The 17,010-nt window shown below is 38.3% G+C and overlaps 1 protein-coding gene across 1 annotated transcript; it reads right to left on the minus strand.

The window, feature by feature from the left end:
* Positions 1-1,003: 1,003 nt before the first annotated feature.
* On the minus strand, positions 1,004-5,666 carry s1pr1 (sphingosine-1-phosphate receptor 1). Its single transcript, XM_028012014.1, has 2 exons — positions 4,646-5,666; positions 1,004-3,662 (listed from the first exon to the last, which is right to left on the minus strand). Exon 2 carries the CDS (start codon positions 3,537-3,539, stop codon positions 2,415-2,417), a length of 1,125 nt encoding a protein of 374 aa, XP_027867815.1. The 5' UTR covers positions 3,540-3,662; positions 4,646-5,666; the 3' UTR covers positions 1,004-2,414.
* Positions 5,667-17,010: the final 11,344 nt, after the last annotated feature.

Below are 17,010 nucleotides of genomic sequence, written 5' to 3' on the forward strand. Positions count from 1 at the left end.
CATGAACGCTAAGAATTTATTTAAGTTCTTAGATCAATTCTAAAATTGATCTAAAAATTTTTAGATTAAATTTTAGTGTCACATATAAATTAATAAAAACTAATCTAAGTTCACCAGCAACACAACAAACACACCAAACGTAGAAAACACATTCAGTCAAACAGATTCTACAATTTTTACCAAAAAACAAAACAAAACAGTTTTTACATGAATGTAACAGGTGAAAACATGAATTTGGGTCGTCATGCTGTAAATAAACTGGGAATCCAGAAAACAAAAATGCAACTTATAAAATTCTGCTACATGTACTTTGTGCCAATGATTTAAAATCAAGTTTAATCCGTGTCATTTTTCAGTTTCACATGTTGATTCTGTAAAATTCTTTATTTCTGCTTTAAATAAATGGAAACGGCAAAGAAAAAGTAATTTTCTGAATCTTCAAACCAAAGAGGCTAAAAATTTATTTTAAAAAGTCTTAAAATGTCCTAAATTACATGAAATCACAAGCACTTCTAAGGCAAACGGTTTCCACTCAAACCTACAACAAACTGCTTTTTTTTTCTTTAGCCGCTTATTTTACTAGAATAAAACACATTATAATTACTAGTTATTGTTTGGGTTTTTTATTACCAGTGGAAAACATAACTGGGCCAAATAACACAATAATAAAGCTTTATATTAAACATTATTAAGCATTTTATAATGATCAGAACTGCTTTCTGGGTGAAATAATAACCTAAAAAACTGTGAAAATGTCCAATTATGTGAGTAATTTCATAATTAAATTAATATATTAACTTGAATTTATAAATTTCATTAAAAAAAGAAAATACATCAATTAATAATTTCCACCCTAAGTGTTTTTATTTTATAGATAAAAAATGTGATAACTTATAAAAATATTGTGAAATTAAAATGTACCCAGACAAATAAGAAATAATTATCAATTCAAACATCAATTTTTATTATTTTTTAAAACTTTCTAGTAATTGCTTAGTTTAAAACAAATGTTTTTTCTCATTTATATTTTAATTTTTACATTTTTCTTTTACAAATAAACCGTTTTTTCTTATTTGAACTCGTTAGTTCTTGAATGGTATAAAATGGCTAAAAAGTTGATATTTTTCCTCTATTTACGAGATTAAAAAGCAAACAGGAAACAGCCTCCTTCTATGAAGGAGAAATGGGGCCAGAATAAATCATTTTCATTATTACTATTATTATTACAAGAATAAAGTCATAATATTAACAGAATAAAGACACAAAAATACCAGAAAAACATAAAATTACTAAAAAAAAGTTATTTAATGAGAGCAAAACTTCAACCAGCTCGTCTAGTCTGTGAATGTTTCTTCAAATTAATTATTTCATCTCTGGCACATTTTGATACTGATGTGTTAAAAGATTAAGTTTCCTATGTCTAATATTCCTCATTATACTTTACTATTTTTCATAGGAATTATAAAATTACTACTTCAGTCTACAAATATTACAACAATTCTGGTAATATGAGTTCATTCTCATATTATTACGACTTTATTCTCATAATATCATGATTTTTGCCATATGACTTTTTTCTTAAAACTTTTTGTTGTATTTTTTTCTCGTTTTATTCAGATTTTTTCTCATTCTTACGGTCATACTATGACTGTTTGTTGAACTTTATTCTGGTAATATTGACTTTTTCTTGTAATATTATGAATTTATTCTCATTTTATAGTGGCTTTATTTTTGTAAGATTTTTTTCTTGCAATAATATGACTTTTTATGTATTATTATGACTTTATTATTGTGACTTTTTTTCTTGGCTTGTTACGACTGTATTCTCATAATATGACTTTATGTTGTACAAACTTTTTTCTTGAAATGAGTTTATTTTAGTATTTTTGACTTGCGTATAAGTTTTTTTCCAGTAATATTCATTTATTCTCGTTTTTTTACTTACTGTTGTACAACTTTATTCTGGTAATTAGATTTTTTTCCTCAGCCTGGCCCTGATACAGAGATTTCACACCCAGGTTTCCAGATTATGGTGTTTCTTTAAGTGCAGTGGATGAGGAGAGACATTTTATAGGAACTAATCTCTTAAATAATTGGCAGTAGTGTAAATAAGTGCTACAAGTTTTAGTTGGTCTAGAAGGGGGAGAATAAAGTCTGGTTAAAGAAAAAACCCATTTCCCTTCTAGAGCTGGTCTAAACCTTCCCAGTGCTTCCAGTATTCCGTCACCTTCTCTTCAGGAAAATGTTCTGTTTCATCCATAACACCAGTTCACATTGGACTGGGGTTCAAAGTTACGGACATTAAGAGCTACATGCAGAGTGGATTTCCACTAATCGGGTTTCATCAGTTTGGAGAGTCTCCATTAGTCCAAAGAGTTCCGATCCAATGAGTCTGACCCGTCCAGTCTCTGGGTTTATGACGACGAGGTGAGGTTCCCGGATGACACCACCGTCGTCTCCTTGGGTGAGTACTCCGCCTCCTCCTTGTTGGGATGTGAGGAGTTATCGGACTTGCTGCGGCTGAACTCCGCGCCCATGATCGGTCCCGTGAACTTGGGTTTGGGCCGGATCCAGGCGGTGCAGCAGAGCAGCGTCTTGAGGAAGGCCCGGCGCATCTCGTTGCTGGTCAGCGTGTAGATGAGCGGGTTCATGGCGGAGTTCAGGACGGCGAGCGCCAGGAACCACTCGGCCTTGTAGAGGATGGGGCAGGTCAGGGTCTCACACGCCACGTCCAGCAGCAGCAGGACGAACAGCGGCGCCCAGCAGGCGATGAAGCAGCTCAGGACGATGATGACGGTCTTCAGGAGCGCCATCGACTTCTCCGAGCTCTTGTTGTTGGCGCTGGCGCTGCCTCGGCCGTTGGTGACTTTGCGGAAGACTAGTTTGCGGCTGCGGGTGCGCACCAGTGCGTAGATCCGGGCGTAGAGCACCACAATGGCCATGAGGATGATGCTGAAGACGGTGGTGCAGAACAGGATGTAGGTCTTATGGTACAACGGCAGCACGGTGGAGCACTGCGGCATGCTCCGGATGCAGTTCCAGCCCATCACGGGCAGTCCGCCCAGCACCGCCGCAATCATCCACACGGTGCTGATCAACAGGAAAACCCGGAACGTGTTCCCGTTGTTGTGCAGCTTCATCTTCAGCATGGTGAGGTGGCGCTCGATGGCGATGGCCAACAGGCTGAAGACGGAGGCCGCCAGCGCCACGAACATGCTGCCCTCCCTGAAGAACCACTGTGTCGGCGTCAGCTTGTAGGTGTTGGCGCCGGACAGCAGGATGTTGGCGGTGTAGACGACGCCGGCCAGCAGGTCGGACAACGCCAGGTTCCCGATGAAGTAGTACATTGGTTTGTGGAACTTCTTGGTCCTCCAGATGGTGGTCAGGACCAGGATGTTCTCCATGATGATGAAGCAGCAGACGATGATGAAGATCACCGAGTCTGCCTTCAGACCCGAGTCCTGCTGGGTCGACTTGCGAAACTTGCCGGTGTAGTTGTAATGTTTGGCGATCAGGTCGGAGTAACTGGGCTCGGCCATGGCCTGTAGGTGCAGCGGGAGTCCAGCAGGGGGTGCTGTGTCCTCAAACCCTCAATCCTTCATGTCATTTGGTCGCCTTGAGAAGGAGCAGAGCGGGTTCTGCCGCTGGAGGAGGTCATGGTCCTGCAGAGAGCCGATCAACGCTTCAATAATCCATCTTAGATTGAACAGATTCATCTCATACACGGAAATATAACTAAACCGATCAAATCTGACCCGGTCATTACAAAAACATCAAATTCAGCGACACATATTCCACTGTATGACACTTTAATATGCGCTCCAATTCAGTTAGTATAATTTCAAGAAAAAGAGTGAAAACCGGACAATTGTGTGAATTTATGTAAAAGTTAGAAAAATCTGTGACTAAAAAAGCTGCGGCGTGTTGTGGAGTTAATGAAAAACCTGGTCACTCCGTCCAGTTACCGGACAAAACATCCACAACATCAACAGTTACATTTATTTTCTTCATTGTTCAGTTTCACATTTTAGACTGAACAAAGTTCAAACTTTAAAGGGAATTCATCAGATTTCCTTTAAAGTTTTCATTATGACAAGAAAAGCAACATAAACAGTTTTTAAAATATTTTAAAACGCAAAACAATATTCATAATCCATGAGTTTATCACTAATTTTCATTTTTAATAAAGAAAGAGAAAGTTGATCATGTTTTTTTTTAATCACATTTCTGTTGATTCTTTTTGGTATTTTAAAGCCTCCAATTAAAAAATAATCTAATTGATTAAAACAAGAGATTTCACGTTCAAAGCCTAAACTGAATTTTTAAATTTCACTCACTGACGCGACAAAAACACTAAAATAGTTTCATGTATAAACTCTGATCATTATCTGCAGCCTTCACGTCTAATCCGGGCTTTTTTGTGCATTAAATAAAGCATTTAAATCACATCAAGATTTTAAATTCAAGTTTGTAAAACCTAAAAATAAAAGCATCACCGTAAATGTTTCTGATCCAGACGTTATATCACCATATAAAGTTTATTTTCCAGATATTTTCCGTCTCTCTCGATGCGACTTCATGGCACATTTACATTTACCAGAGTTTTTATGCTCCATTATAATGAGATTTATTGAATAAAACTGACCTGGACCGAGCAGATCCTCCACACAGACCATGGCACGACCCCCAGATTTCCGTTTTCTTCCCCAAGAAAAGAGGAAACAAAACCGGCGAGTTTCTGCAGAAGCTTCGCATCGACGCTCCGGCCGCCGAAAACTTTGTTGTTGTGTAAAATCTTATTTCATATTTTCTGCCTTCAGTCAGAGTCCGAAGCAAGAAGAGTCCAACAGCGGAGTGAGGGAGAGTACACACACACACACACCCACCCACACACTAACCCACACACACCAACACACACACCAACACACACACACTGAGCATGAGGAGGAGGGGGAGGAAGATGATGCCGCCCTCTTCGTGCTCATCGGCTCTGCTGCTCTTCAAATCAATGATCTCATATTAAAAACGATAATAGTAGGAAGAATAATGGGGAAAAGGCCAGAAGAAGTAGATTAAAAGCAGAAGTAATGATAAATATGTAACTTCAATAAAATAAATGCTTCCTGTTGAAAAGAAAATGAAACATATAGTTGCTCCAACCAGAACACTTCTTACATCGGCTTCGTAGAAATTATGGTAGAAATAAAATCTTATTTAGTCAGATTTAGTCTCAATATCTAGTCTTTGATATTATTGACTGAAAAAAATCACAATAATTGTGTTTTTGCCTGCGATGAATTTATGTTGCCATATTCTGGTAATTTCTTTGTCCATGATTGATACAAAGAAATTGTTCAATCCTGTTTCTTGAATGTTCCCATTTATTTTCTTCAATTATTGCCACTCTGTATTTGGTTTCTACATCTTTTGAGTCTTAGTTTTCACACCTGATAATCTGGTATAATCTGACTGGGGACCAAAACTGCACCATTTGTTACATTTTCAGCTGCTGCGGTTCCCTTTCACACTACTCTGAATTAAAGGAACCAAACCTTTCATTAACATATTCCCCTCGTTTCTCGCGCTAGGCTAGCACGTTTGTTTTGGTTGTATTTACCCAGAATGCCCTGCGCTGTAATCCTCTTCCTGCTTAAGGAGTTTTCCTGAAACACAGAAAAGATTAACTTTACACCAATCTGATGGTTGGAGAACCTGGATAACAGATTAAAAACAATAATCTTTGTTGTTGAGCTCATGTGTCTGATTATTCAATAATTTAGCAGCAAAAATGTTTTTTAATTGAATCTGTTGCTTATTTTGTCAATATTTAGGGTGTGTTCACTCCAGTCCTGTTTTATCTGCTTTAATCCAACTCCAGTCCGTTTGTGTAGAAAGTCCAGTTCGTTGGGGGAAGCGTGAAATGAACTCTGGTGCAGTTCGAATACATATGTGAACGCCAAGTGAACTGGAAAACATTTCAAAAGTAGGATGTGGACTACAGCGCAGGGCATTCTGGGTAAATGCAAAGAAAACCAACATGCTAACTTAGCAATGACTCCTGGCCTTTTAACAAAGAAACTAGGGCCTGCCGTGGTGGCGTAGCGGTTAGCGCGACCCGTATTTGGAGGCCTTGAGTCCTTGATGCGGCCGTCGCAGGTTCGACTCCCGGACCCGACGACATTTGCTGCATGTCTTCCCCGTTTCCTGTCAGCCTACTATCATATAAGGGACACTAGAGCCCACAAAATACCCCCTGGAGGGGTAAAGACAACTAACCGCTAAAATCTGACGCCGCTTCATTTTGGTTTGCATTTCGTTAAGAAGGAAGTTGCGCTCAGTGTCTTCTTCAGAGGTTTTCATGTTGTGTCCTCATTAGTTCTTGGAGCAGCGCCCCCACAGGCGAGGAGGGGAACAGGATTTTCAAAAGTGTAGTTTGTTTGACACAGTGAAATGTGAAAGCAGCTGAAAATGGAACAAATGCTGCAATTTTGGTCCCAATTGAATCAAATCTACCAAACTATCAGGTTTAAAAAAACACCCTTTGTTTTCAATTAAAATGTGATTGATTAATTAATTACAATTTTAATCGACTAATAATAAAAACCCAATAACCTGTGCTGAAGTATGTGGGTTTCAATGTGAAAAAAAAGTTCAAGATGCATGAATATTTTTTATGCAGTGACCTGTACTGGTAGTGTATACTGGTATCATACTGGTGTGAGATGTGAGACCAGTCCAGAGTTTGGTTGAAAACGACCAGAAAAGCGATGAGGGGAGGAGCGGGGGGTTGTGGGTAACAAAGGCCTCTTTCCGCGAAGCTGCTGACTGTATTCAGGCTCTGCATAGCTGAGCGTCACCATGGCGACCGGAGGAGGGAAACGGGACCGAGCAGCAGAAAAGCCCTGAGAGAGACGGACAAAACAGAAATCACTTCCAAACTCACAGAAAAAGTCTGAACTGACACAGAAAGGCCCGGCTGTACTTGTGGTTCTGGTCCCGGTTGAAGGGTTAAAACATGATTTAATGTCCAAATTCACTTCCATTTGCACTTATTGTTTAAATATCTGTTCTGGTTCTGCTCCATATCCCGGTTCCTCATGGGTCTGTAACTCTTTGGTGCAGTGAAACTTTAACTGCCAAACATCTGCAGCCTGTAATTATGGTTTGGACTGATTCTGTATGTGTGTGTGTGTGTGTTTTAGTGTTTAACAGGAAAGCATTAGCCAGCTTCTTCCTCTCGGACTTCCTGGGATGTGATTCGTTGTTTTCCCGGCGGTGAGGAATGTGGCAGCTTGCCATGGCTGCCCTCGTTGAGGGGCAGAGAGGGGTGGGAGAGGGGAGATGGATGTTTCTGTTGTTTAAAAAAAAACTCAGAAAGCTGAATCTTGTTTCTGACATTCAGGATTGTTAATCGTCCTGTGTGTGTGTGTGTGTGTGTGTGTGTGTGTGTGTGTGTGTGTGTGTGTGTTCCTGTAAACCTAAATCATGGGGTCCATAAATCCAGACAAGACCAACACTTTGGGGACCCAATTCCTCTAAGGAACAAAAGTTTTTCCTGAAATTTAATTTACATTCAGAAGTGGTTACAGTGCCCAAAATATGTACTCAAGCAAGACTAGCACTTCTTCAACATGATTTTACTTAAATAAAGGTAAAAAAAAAAAAAGTAGCCATCCAATAAATTACTCAAGTAAATGGGATCTATCTAAAAGTACTTTATATACAAAAGGTACTTAATGTACAGTGTAAGTTATGATGTCATCAGATGGAGAAAAATCTACTTTTGTGTGCAGACTCTGGTATTTTAAATCATACAAATAAATTACATGATAAAATAAATGGCTACTCAGCTACTGAGCAACATATCAGTATGTCTGATTAAATACTTAAGAATAATATTTGGCAGACAAAAATTTTAAGTTTTATACAAACTTTACTGTATCAGAATTTTAAAGACCCGGATGAAGAAATTAATAAAAATAAATAGCACAGTTAAAATATAACATATTCATGGAGAAGAGGCATTTTCCAAATCATAAAAAACCCTATAAAACTAATACTTACAGCAGGTATTGTTAATATTCTGTATTTCCCAGGGTGAAGCACTTCCAATGCCAAAGGGACACATCTCAAAAAACATGCAAATTCACTAAGAATATGTACATTTTGGTTAAAGAAAGTGGCTCTTTGCTGGGTTTTTTATGAATCATGAATTTGTCTTTGGAGATGTTAAAAACTGTTTAGCGTCTGTTGTGCGTCTGTGTGATGTTTCTAGGTCTTTGGTTGTCACAATAAACACAGGAGCAAAGATGTGACCAGCTGATTGGATCTGTTTACAAACTCAACAGATAACCGTGACGAGTTTCTGCACACTAGTGTTGTGCTGCTGAATCTGTCCTACTGTAGAAACAGATAAACTGAAGCAACAAACCATTATTTGCATGGATAAAATTATGCCTTTTCTTTATTTAACGTTTTTAGGCAGAAAAACAGAAATCTAAAAGGATTGTTTACACGCAGCAGAATATCTGGGAACGGATTTATTTCTTTAAAGTTAATGGTTGATTTGTACCACAGTGAAAGTTAGGGAGGAATAAGAAGGAAAAAATGTAAATGTAATCAGTTTTTTATTTTGTAAGAAAACTTTGTTTTGTTTGCAGTTGAAAAGCTGCAAGATGTAAAAACTCAACAAAAACATATTTTAAAAGTTCATAACAAAGACAATTAACAGCGGATCTGTTATCAATCACTTAGGTACTCCTACATTAGCTTTGCTGATTTATAGCGATTATTGTTTGTGGGTTTTGTTTTCCAGGTTTTGTCTTTCATATTAGAGGTTAATTTCTGCCAGAAGCAGAGGACTACAAGTATTTTGGAGTTTTGGACAATTACAGACTGGAACAAAAAGGGGGTGCTGGAAAAAAGAGATTTTGCCAAACCAAAAGTTAAAGATCCAAGATCTTTACATATTTCATGCTGTTCATGCTGCCCTGGTGGGGGAGTCGTTCCAGTTAAAATATAAAGTGAGTGTAGTGGAGCTGGAGGGACCCATCAATGCATCAGTGTCACCGCTGGAGAAACAACTACTCAAAGAATAGAATGCAACAAAAAATAGGATTCACAAAAACAATGTTTAAACCCTGTATGGAAGGCTGAAAGAGTCAAAAAACTAAAATAAATAAACTGAGTTACGACCAAAGCACAAAAACCCATGAACCATTTTCCAACCAAAGGGACACCAACTGACTTTCTACTGCTGTCCAGTGTAGTACAAATGTTAAATATTTGTACTACAAAGGCTGAATTCTCATGTGATTCAATTAAATTGTATATTACCATCTAAAACCTTTGCATTTTTCTCTTTTCTCATTTTTGTGGTTATTGTCCCTGTTTTGTCAGTTGACTTGTAGAAAATGTCACATTTAGATCCTTTTCAATTACCTGAAGTGTCCTAATAATATAATATCTACCTACAGGAGCTTCTTCACAGTGGAAGAAAATAAAAGACATCTTATCTTGAAAGTGATTTTCTTTGTTGTTTTTACCTCTTCTGGATTTCCAGTTGCCTGTTTTTTAGTTTTTCTTTAAAGGTGACCTATTATGCTGCCTTGAACAGATTAGGATAGATCTATACAAAACATGTTCATTACATCGTTTTTGCACAAAATCATTCTTTGATAGTGAGATTTCGGACTGGTCAGTTCTCCTTTCAGAATGAGATATTTTAGGGCATCTTGTCATGTTAAATCCAAATAAGCTGCTGCTGGCCACGCCCCCCAAACTCAACCTTTACACTCACACATAAAGATGGCGGCAAACAGATGCGCAATTATACAACCATACATCTTTGAAAAGAAGAAGTGGAGCCTCCTGCAGAACCAACAAGAATGCACCAAGTGGTAAAACAGTTTTGTCACATTTCAGCCATTGTTCTGGCATGAAAACGTAAAACCAGCTGACCAAACGTTCTGGAGCTCAGCTTTTTTTTTCCAATTTCCAACTTTTTTCTCTCAGTTTTGATTTAACTCAATATAACTTTGCAGGATTTTGAATTTCTTTTAAAGGTTTTGTCGGCTCTAGTGGTTTTTATTTGAAAGCAGTTCAACAGGAAACAGTCATGAGAAAGGGGGAAGACATGCGGCAAATGTCGCCAGGCCAGGAATCGAACCTGTGACCACCGTCACGAGGACTAAAGCCTCAATACGTGGGTTGTGCTTTGCCTCTGCGCCATTTGAATTTTAATTCCTTCTTCAATGTATTTTTTATTTGTTTTCGATCCAAAGCATCTGAAATCCTCTGACAAAATGTTAAGATGTTGATCTTTGTTTCAGTCCACAAACATCCGAGTTCTGCTGCTATTTTTGTAAATCTTTAAACAATTGTTGAAGAGATACTATAAATTCATACGATTTCTTATTTAAATATGTAAACATGTACAGTTGGTGGTAGTAATCTGAAGATTTAGTTTGGTTATTAGTGTACAGTTTAAAATCCAGCACTGAAAGGAGTCGCCTTCACTCATGTTCACTGGCTCACTTTAGTTTCCTCTTCCTCTGAGTCGGTGTGTGTAGATCTCCTACCTGACTGACAGTTGGCCTGTTACTGTGAACCACATCCTGCCAGTGATTGACTTTAAACATTAAGAGCAGGAGGTTGGGTGGGAATAAAAGGCTGAGATCAATACAAATATAAATTTTAAATGATCCTCCATCTCAGCAGCTCTACACAGGTTAAGACATTAAGCACTATAGCCTGATGTAGAAATGGATTATAAATTACAATCTATCTTGGATTTACAGATTTAATGGTATTTGAGACACATTTACAATCTAGGCATTTAAAAATGTGCCATAATAAGAATGCAGCTGCTTTCTAGCCTCATATGCCGTTAAAGATGATCCTCAGCTCTACTGGAACCACAATGGACTATAAAATATGGAGCCAAATATTAATATGGTTTACCTGGAGCAAAACAGGCTGCAAAAACACTTTCTCCAACCAATTAGTCCTGCTGAGTGAAGTTTAATTTGATTCAAGCAGCAACAAAAACCATTAACTCTGTATTAAAGGGGTAATATTATGTAAAATCGACTTTTTGAGCTTTATGTCACATTCTAACCTGGAGTGTTGGTTTGATTCTTTCATGCATGTTTAAGAAATCCTCTAATCTCCATGGCAACAATTCAGCTGTTCAAAACACCTGGATGGACTTAAGCCTGCCTTCAAGCCTCAGCTCCTTCAGACTAGCCAGCAGCAATTAGCAAACGCCTGGTGGAACTGCGCATGTGCTGAGCTCATTAAAAACGTTGTTAAAGGGTTAATAGAGGAGCCATGTTGGGATGACTTCCTGGAGGCGGAGTTTTAGAAGGAGCAGGAGCTTCTTAAAGAGACAGAGACCCAATTTCAAGGATTTAAATTAAGAAGTTACATTTATTTCAATTCATATTCGATCTGAAGAGACAGAAGCATCAGACTGAAGACTTTTGACATCCAGTTTTTGGTAAAGAGAGAAAAAAATTCCGTTAAACTATGAAAATGGAAATGATTGAGCTCGTTTGAATTTATCATGCCATTAACTGATTTATTGCTTATTGCGACAGGCCTAGTCATGTCTGCACGTCTTACTGTTGCCAACTCAGCAACTTTCTTGCGATATTTAGCAATATTTCAGACAAAGAAAAATCAGACGGTCAGGATTTTTAAAGAGTAATCTGCGATCGGCCAGAAAACTGCAATCAGTGCAGCCCTACTTAAAAAGTAGAAGTACCAAAGCTCAGGGATTCTTTCCACCGAGTTAAATCTGTTCTTTAACTTTCAGGCTTTATATTAGCAGCACTGTTAGCTCCTGTCCTGGTTTCATTTGTGCTGCGACACGGCTGTGGGACAGATCAGGACGGCTGCGTTCTGAAACAAGAGGCCCAATCTGGCTGTCCCGGTCCAGAGGGTTACCGGGTGGTGTGTAGGCTGTGGGGGGGGCGAGGCCTCTGCAGCACCCCGGGGTCCTTTTAGCATTCAGCCGAGCGCTCATTAGACATGCAAAGCTGCAGGGTTTGAGCTGCGGGGCTGAAAGAGTTGCCTTTGTCCTGTAATTGGAGATGGTTCTGTGGGAGCTACAAAGAGCGCCGGGCCTCCTCATCCTCTCCACTCCTCTCTGATTCATCCCGTCCTTCCTCCTCACACAGTTTGGTAACTTGTTGCATAAAGATTCAGCTTCCAGGAAGTGATCCAGTTAAAATTTCCAGCTTGGGAAACAGCAAAGCTAAAAAGAAGGACCTGACCCAGTTACCTGGAGTGGCTTAGCACTTGTTACCATATAACAACATGAAATCATCACAGGGAAGCAAAAACAACACATTTTTCTGGAAGATTAAAACAAAATTCAATCATTTCAAAGTGAACAAATCTTCATTAGGTTGTAAAATGAAGTTCATTTCAGAAATACTAAACTAACCAACTTTTGGAGCCACATGTAGCAGCAACTTTACTGCATCATGGCACTTTTTTTTTCCACGTCAGTTTTCTTGCTTCAGGTCTGCTGAGGTCCCAACTCTGCAACTGTAATTACGGCCATTGGAGGAAGAAAAACGGAAAGGAGGACATTTCTGTAGAAAAAATCTGAAATTTTGAGACCAATCTCAAAAATTTGCTAAAAAACTTAGAGATTAACTAAAACAATTTCTAGAAAAAAAAACGGAGGAATTTCGATTTTTGATTTTGGTTTATAGTCGGTTAAATAGATAATGTCAGGTTTTAGTTTAGCCTGGTAAAAGATCTGCTAACCTGCTGTTAAACACCTTTTGATTATAAAAACATTCCCAAAATCTTCAGAGAAAGTTTTACCTCAGTCCAACTAAATCTGAAGTATAATTTCAAAGATAAATTTTGTTTTGTATCCTGTGAAAGTTTCTGCTTTTTTAGTGCCCTCCACTAAAAAAGCAGAGTTCTGTCATCATCTGTGGCTTTGTGTTCCTGTGACGTGGTTCTGTCCACGCAGCCCTGCTTCTATTTCTGTCAGTAGGAACAGCTGATCCGTGAACAGCCTCAGTGTGAAATCCCCTCTGACGGTTAGAGACGCCGTCCAGCCCAAACGTGTCGCGGAGCGAGTCGTCGGCCTCAGGGTCGTAATTAAAGCTGCAGGAACGCCCTGGGAGATAAAACAAGCGTCCACATCCTGTCACATTAAACCCGGGGGGTCGCAGAAAGCTCAACCTCCAAAATGACCTCAGAGAGAGACGAGTCACAGGGATTTTCTTTCTGCCGAAAAACCCAAACGAAGCCGGGAAGTTCAGAGTCTAATTATTACGTCCAATTGGCTTCATGTGTTTAGACGGATTTCAGTTTGATTTAAACTGGATTCGTTTGTCACAATTACTCTATTTACCATAACTATGCTACTTTAGATACCATCCATCCATCCATCCATGAATGAATGAATGAATGAATGAATGATGGTTCATCCCTGATTCCTCCAAGCTGACATAATTGTATGAAACCTCCAGAAACCATGAAGAATGTAACCAAATGTTGTTCGGTTTGAGTTTTATCTCATGTTTCTATGAGCTGTTGATAATCTGAAATCAGAGATTACAGTTTATTCTTCTCTCTAAAGTGGAAATATGCAAATCCCTTCCAACGTTTCTTTGAGGACTTTTGTTTTTAATCACTTTAAAGATTTTCTCACAGATCCGCAGCCAAGCTGGACCAGCAACAATCATCTGTTTGACACAGGATGTTTCCCTGTTTTAGTGCTGAAGCCTGAAATTCAGAAACAAATGGTTTATAACATCTGAAATTAAGCTGGAAACAGAAACAATGACACATTTAAGTGTCTGATAATGAATAAAAATCTGATATAAATATGAGATTTTTTTCCTTTCATTTGTTTTCATACTAACAGTTAAACTGTAAGTTTGAAACATTTCGACTCCAGAGTATTAGCTGGGCCGCTGTGGAAGCGCCAAGGATCCACTTGTGGCCCAGGAGCCGCAGGTTGCAGACAGAAACCCATGAAACTGAACTTCAGGACAGTTTGTACCAACAGAAGCTGAACTTGAGGTTCGTCAGATATTTGATCTCTGCTGCAGCTGATCTGAGGTCAGATCTAAACCCAAACAGTAAACAGGTTTAATCCTGATTATCAGTTTTAATCCTGTTTCTGTCTGAGGCCTGACCTCACATCAGATCTGTGATACTCACCAGGCAGGATGTCAGAGTTTCGATCCTGGGTGCAACTTTAAATCTTCATCAGTTCGATGCTGTTTGCAGAGTTTTTCTCTTTTCTCCAGCAGGTTCTGTAAATCTGAAGATCAACCTTTTAAAAGAAAACCAGCTTGAATAAAACAACCAGTTTCTACCAGGCTACGTTCACATAGCAACCATTGATGACAAATCACAATTTTTTTTTGTTGTTGTTGCTAAAATCAGATTTTTATTATTATTATTTTAGTTTTTTGCGACAGTATGTGCTGCTAATTAAATGCGACCCCAACAATCAATTCTGTTTACGTCCCCAAAGGAACCCGCATGCGGAGAAAAAGAACGTTGACGTCACACCGTCACGCTGTTTACAGAAACAATAATGGCCGCCGCTGTTTATAGATCAATTTTAAAGTTTACTCAGCAATGGGAGCCGACAGTATTGTCAGAAAATCATAACTAGATGAATGAAACTTATAAAAGAAGCAAAAAATAATAGCAACAACCTTTTTGTGTAGCATTTTGTAGAGAAGCCAGTTTTATGTGGAGTCTGAACTGGGAATAATGGGATTGGGATGTGATGGTTCACTGACACAGACTGCTTTCATCAGCTCAGGATTATCATTTTCTGTCATTGTTTACGTCCAGATTTACTGACATTCGGTCCGGACTGTAGACCTGCTCTGTTTTATCTGGAAAAAGCCCAAATATCGAACAGCATCATATGAAAGATGAACTTTAACTTCTTTTGACCAGAAAAGGTTGAAGAGGCCAAAGGGCCTCAGCTGCTGCCCCAGCGAGGCGACCCCAGCGAGGCGACCCCAGGAGGTCAGCAAACGGGAGGAGATAATCAATTAAACCAATAACAGCTAAATCATAAATCACAGAGCTGGATTTACTTAATTTATCAGAAATAAGATTATAAAAGAGGCTAAACCTGACGTGCAAACCTTCTAGTCAACTATAGAAATATTCCATAAAAAATCTAGAATATTCACTGTAAAAAAACAACTAAACAACTAAACACTGGTAGCTGTGTTTGCCAGAATTAAACTGTAAAACAATGAGTGAAAATGATTTTGATTTTACGATTAAAATCCATGAACTAAAATAAAAATGAGTCTTTTTATATATTACAATGTAAAAGTGAATGTTTTACAGTGTAAAACATTATTTCACTAAGTTTTACTGTAAAAGAAAATGTCTTAACTTCTGCAAAAACAGTTTTTCTCAAAACAAACAAAACAACCTATAAAATGAATGTACAAATATAAAATGTACAAATCACTGACACTTCACATTAAATGAAGACTTTTGATTTGTTTTATAGTTTACTGATTTGTCCTGTCACAATTTTACAGTTAAATAAATGGATTTTTGTTGTTGTTCTTTTCCTGCACATCATGTCTTTATACCGTTTTAGCAGACAGGAATAAGATCCCATCTCTGACCTCTTAAATCCAGACTTTCGTGGATTTCTTATGATTTTTATTTAGTAAATGTTTGCTGTTTTTTTTAAAACCCACAGATATTGATGGTTTTGAATGATTCTGAACTGATTCGGTTCATCTGAGACCCAGAATCCAGATCCAATCCCCCAACGGGACCCAGAACCGAAGAGAGAAACGGTTAACAGAACCGGAGCGTCGATTCTCTGGATGACTGGAGCCAAACAAACCCTGAAAGTCTGCAACAAAAGGCCGCAATCCTCCTCCACCATCCCAGTCATTCACTGGTTCCCAGTTCGACGGGGCGGCGGGGATGTGGGCGGAGTCACGTGTTCCGGAGGCTTGTTTACCGCAACAAGGGGCGACCGAGAGAGAGAGCAGCTTTTCCCACCGACTCATTCAGAACCACTTTCACACGCCGTGCTGCCGACAACCGTTGCCATGGAAACGAAAGGATGACCAAGAGCAGCAGGGGAGAGAGAGTTCATTACATTTATACCCATGTGACCTCAAACAGGAGGATGAGTAAAAACAGTCAATAAACATTTATTTCAATTGTAGATACAGCAGAACAAATTAATTTAATTATTTTTAACATTTTCTTTTGTTTAAGTGACTTAAAACTGAAAATAGAACTGAAATGTTTTCATTTTTGTTAAATTTATCCTCAAAACAATCATCAGAGGTGATTGTAAAGTTCCCAAAAATAGTTCTCAAGTAAGAGAAGCACTACTTCAACATAGTTTTACTCAAGTAAAAATAAAACGTAGCCATCCAAGAAAATACTCAAGTAAGAGTCAGAAGGTATTTGGTAAAATTCTACTAAAGTACTAGTAACTTATCAAAACTTAAATTATTTCATATTTAAAAATTACTCCATCAGATGGACCAAAACATAAAGTTATGTGGAGGTATTGGTACTTTACAGACAAAAATGTATTAGTTCATATAAATATAAAAAAATACTGAATGCTTTGTGTTTGAGTAAAAGCAGGCCGATATTTCTTCAAAGCTAAGACGAATTGAGAAACGTTGATAATAAATGGGAATCTAAAAAAGTCTAATAAAGTCTCTAAAAAGTTTCCGTCTCCATCCTATGCCTCCATTGAGTTTGGGGCCCAAATAAAATCATCCAGAGGGCAGCAAATGGCCCCCGGGCCACACGTTTACCACTTTCTGCACATACTTGTTAAAATAATCACAGTATTAATGAATAAGCTTTTATACACTGGAATGTATATTTCATAATGTCTAAGTTTATATTCATGATTTATCATATTTTGGACTTACTTTTAGATTTTTTGTGTGTATTGATGAAAAATAATTAAATGTCATAAAATTTTAACTAGACTGGGTTTTTTGACAG

The sequence above is a fragment of the Xiphophorus couchianus genome, unplaced genomic scaffold, assembly GCF_001444195.1.
Source record: "Xiphophorus couchianus unplaced genomic scaffold, X_couchianus-1.0 Scaffold1000102, whole genome shotgun sequence".
NCBI lineage: Eukaryota > Metazoa > Chordata > Actinopteri > Cyprinodontiformes > Poeciliidae > Xiphophorus > Xiphophorus couchianus.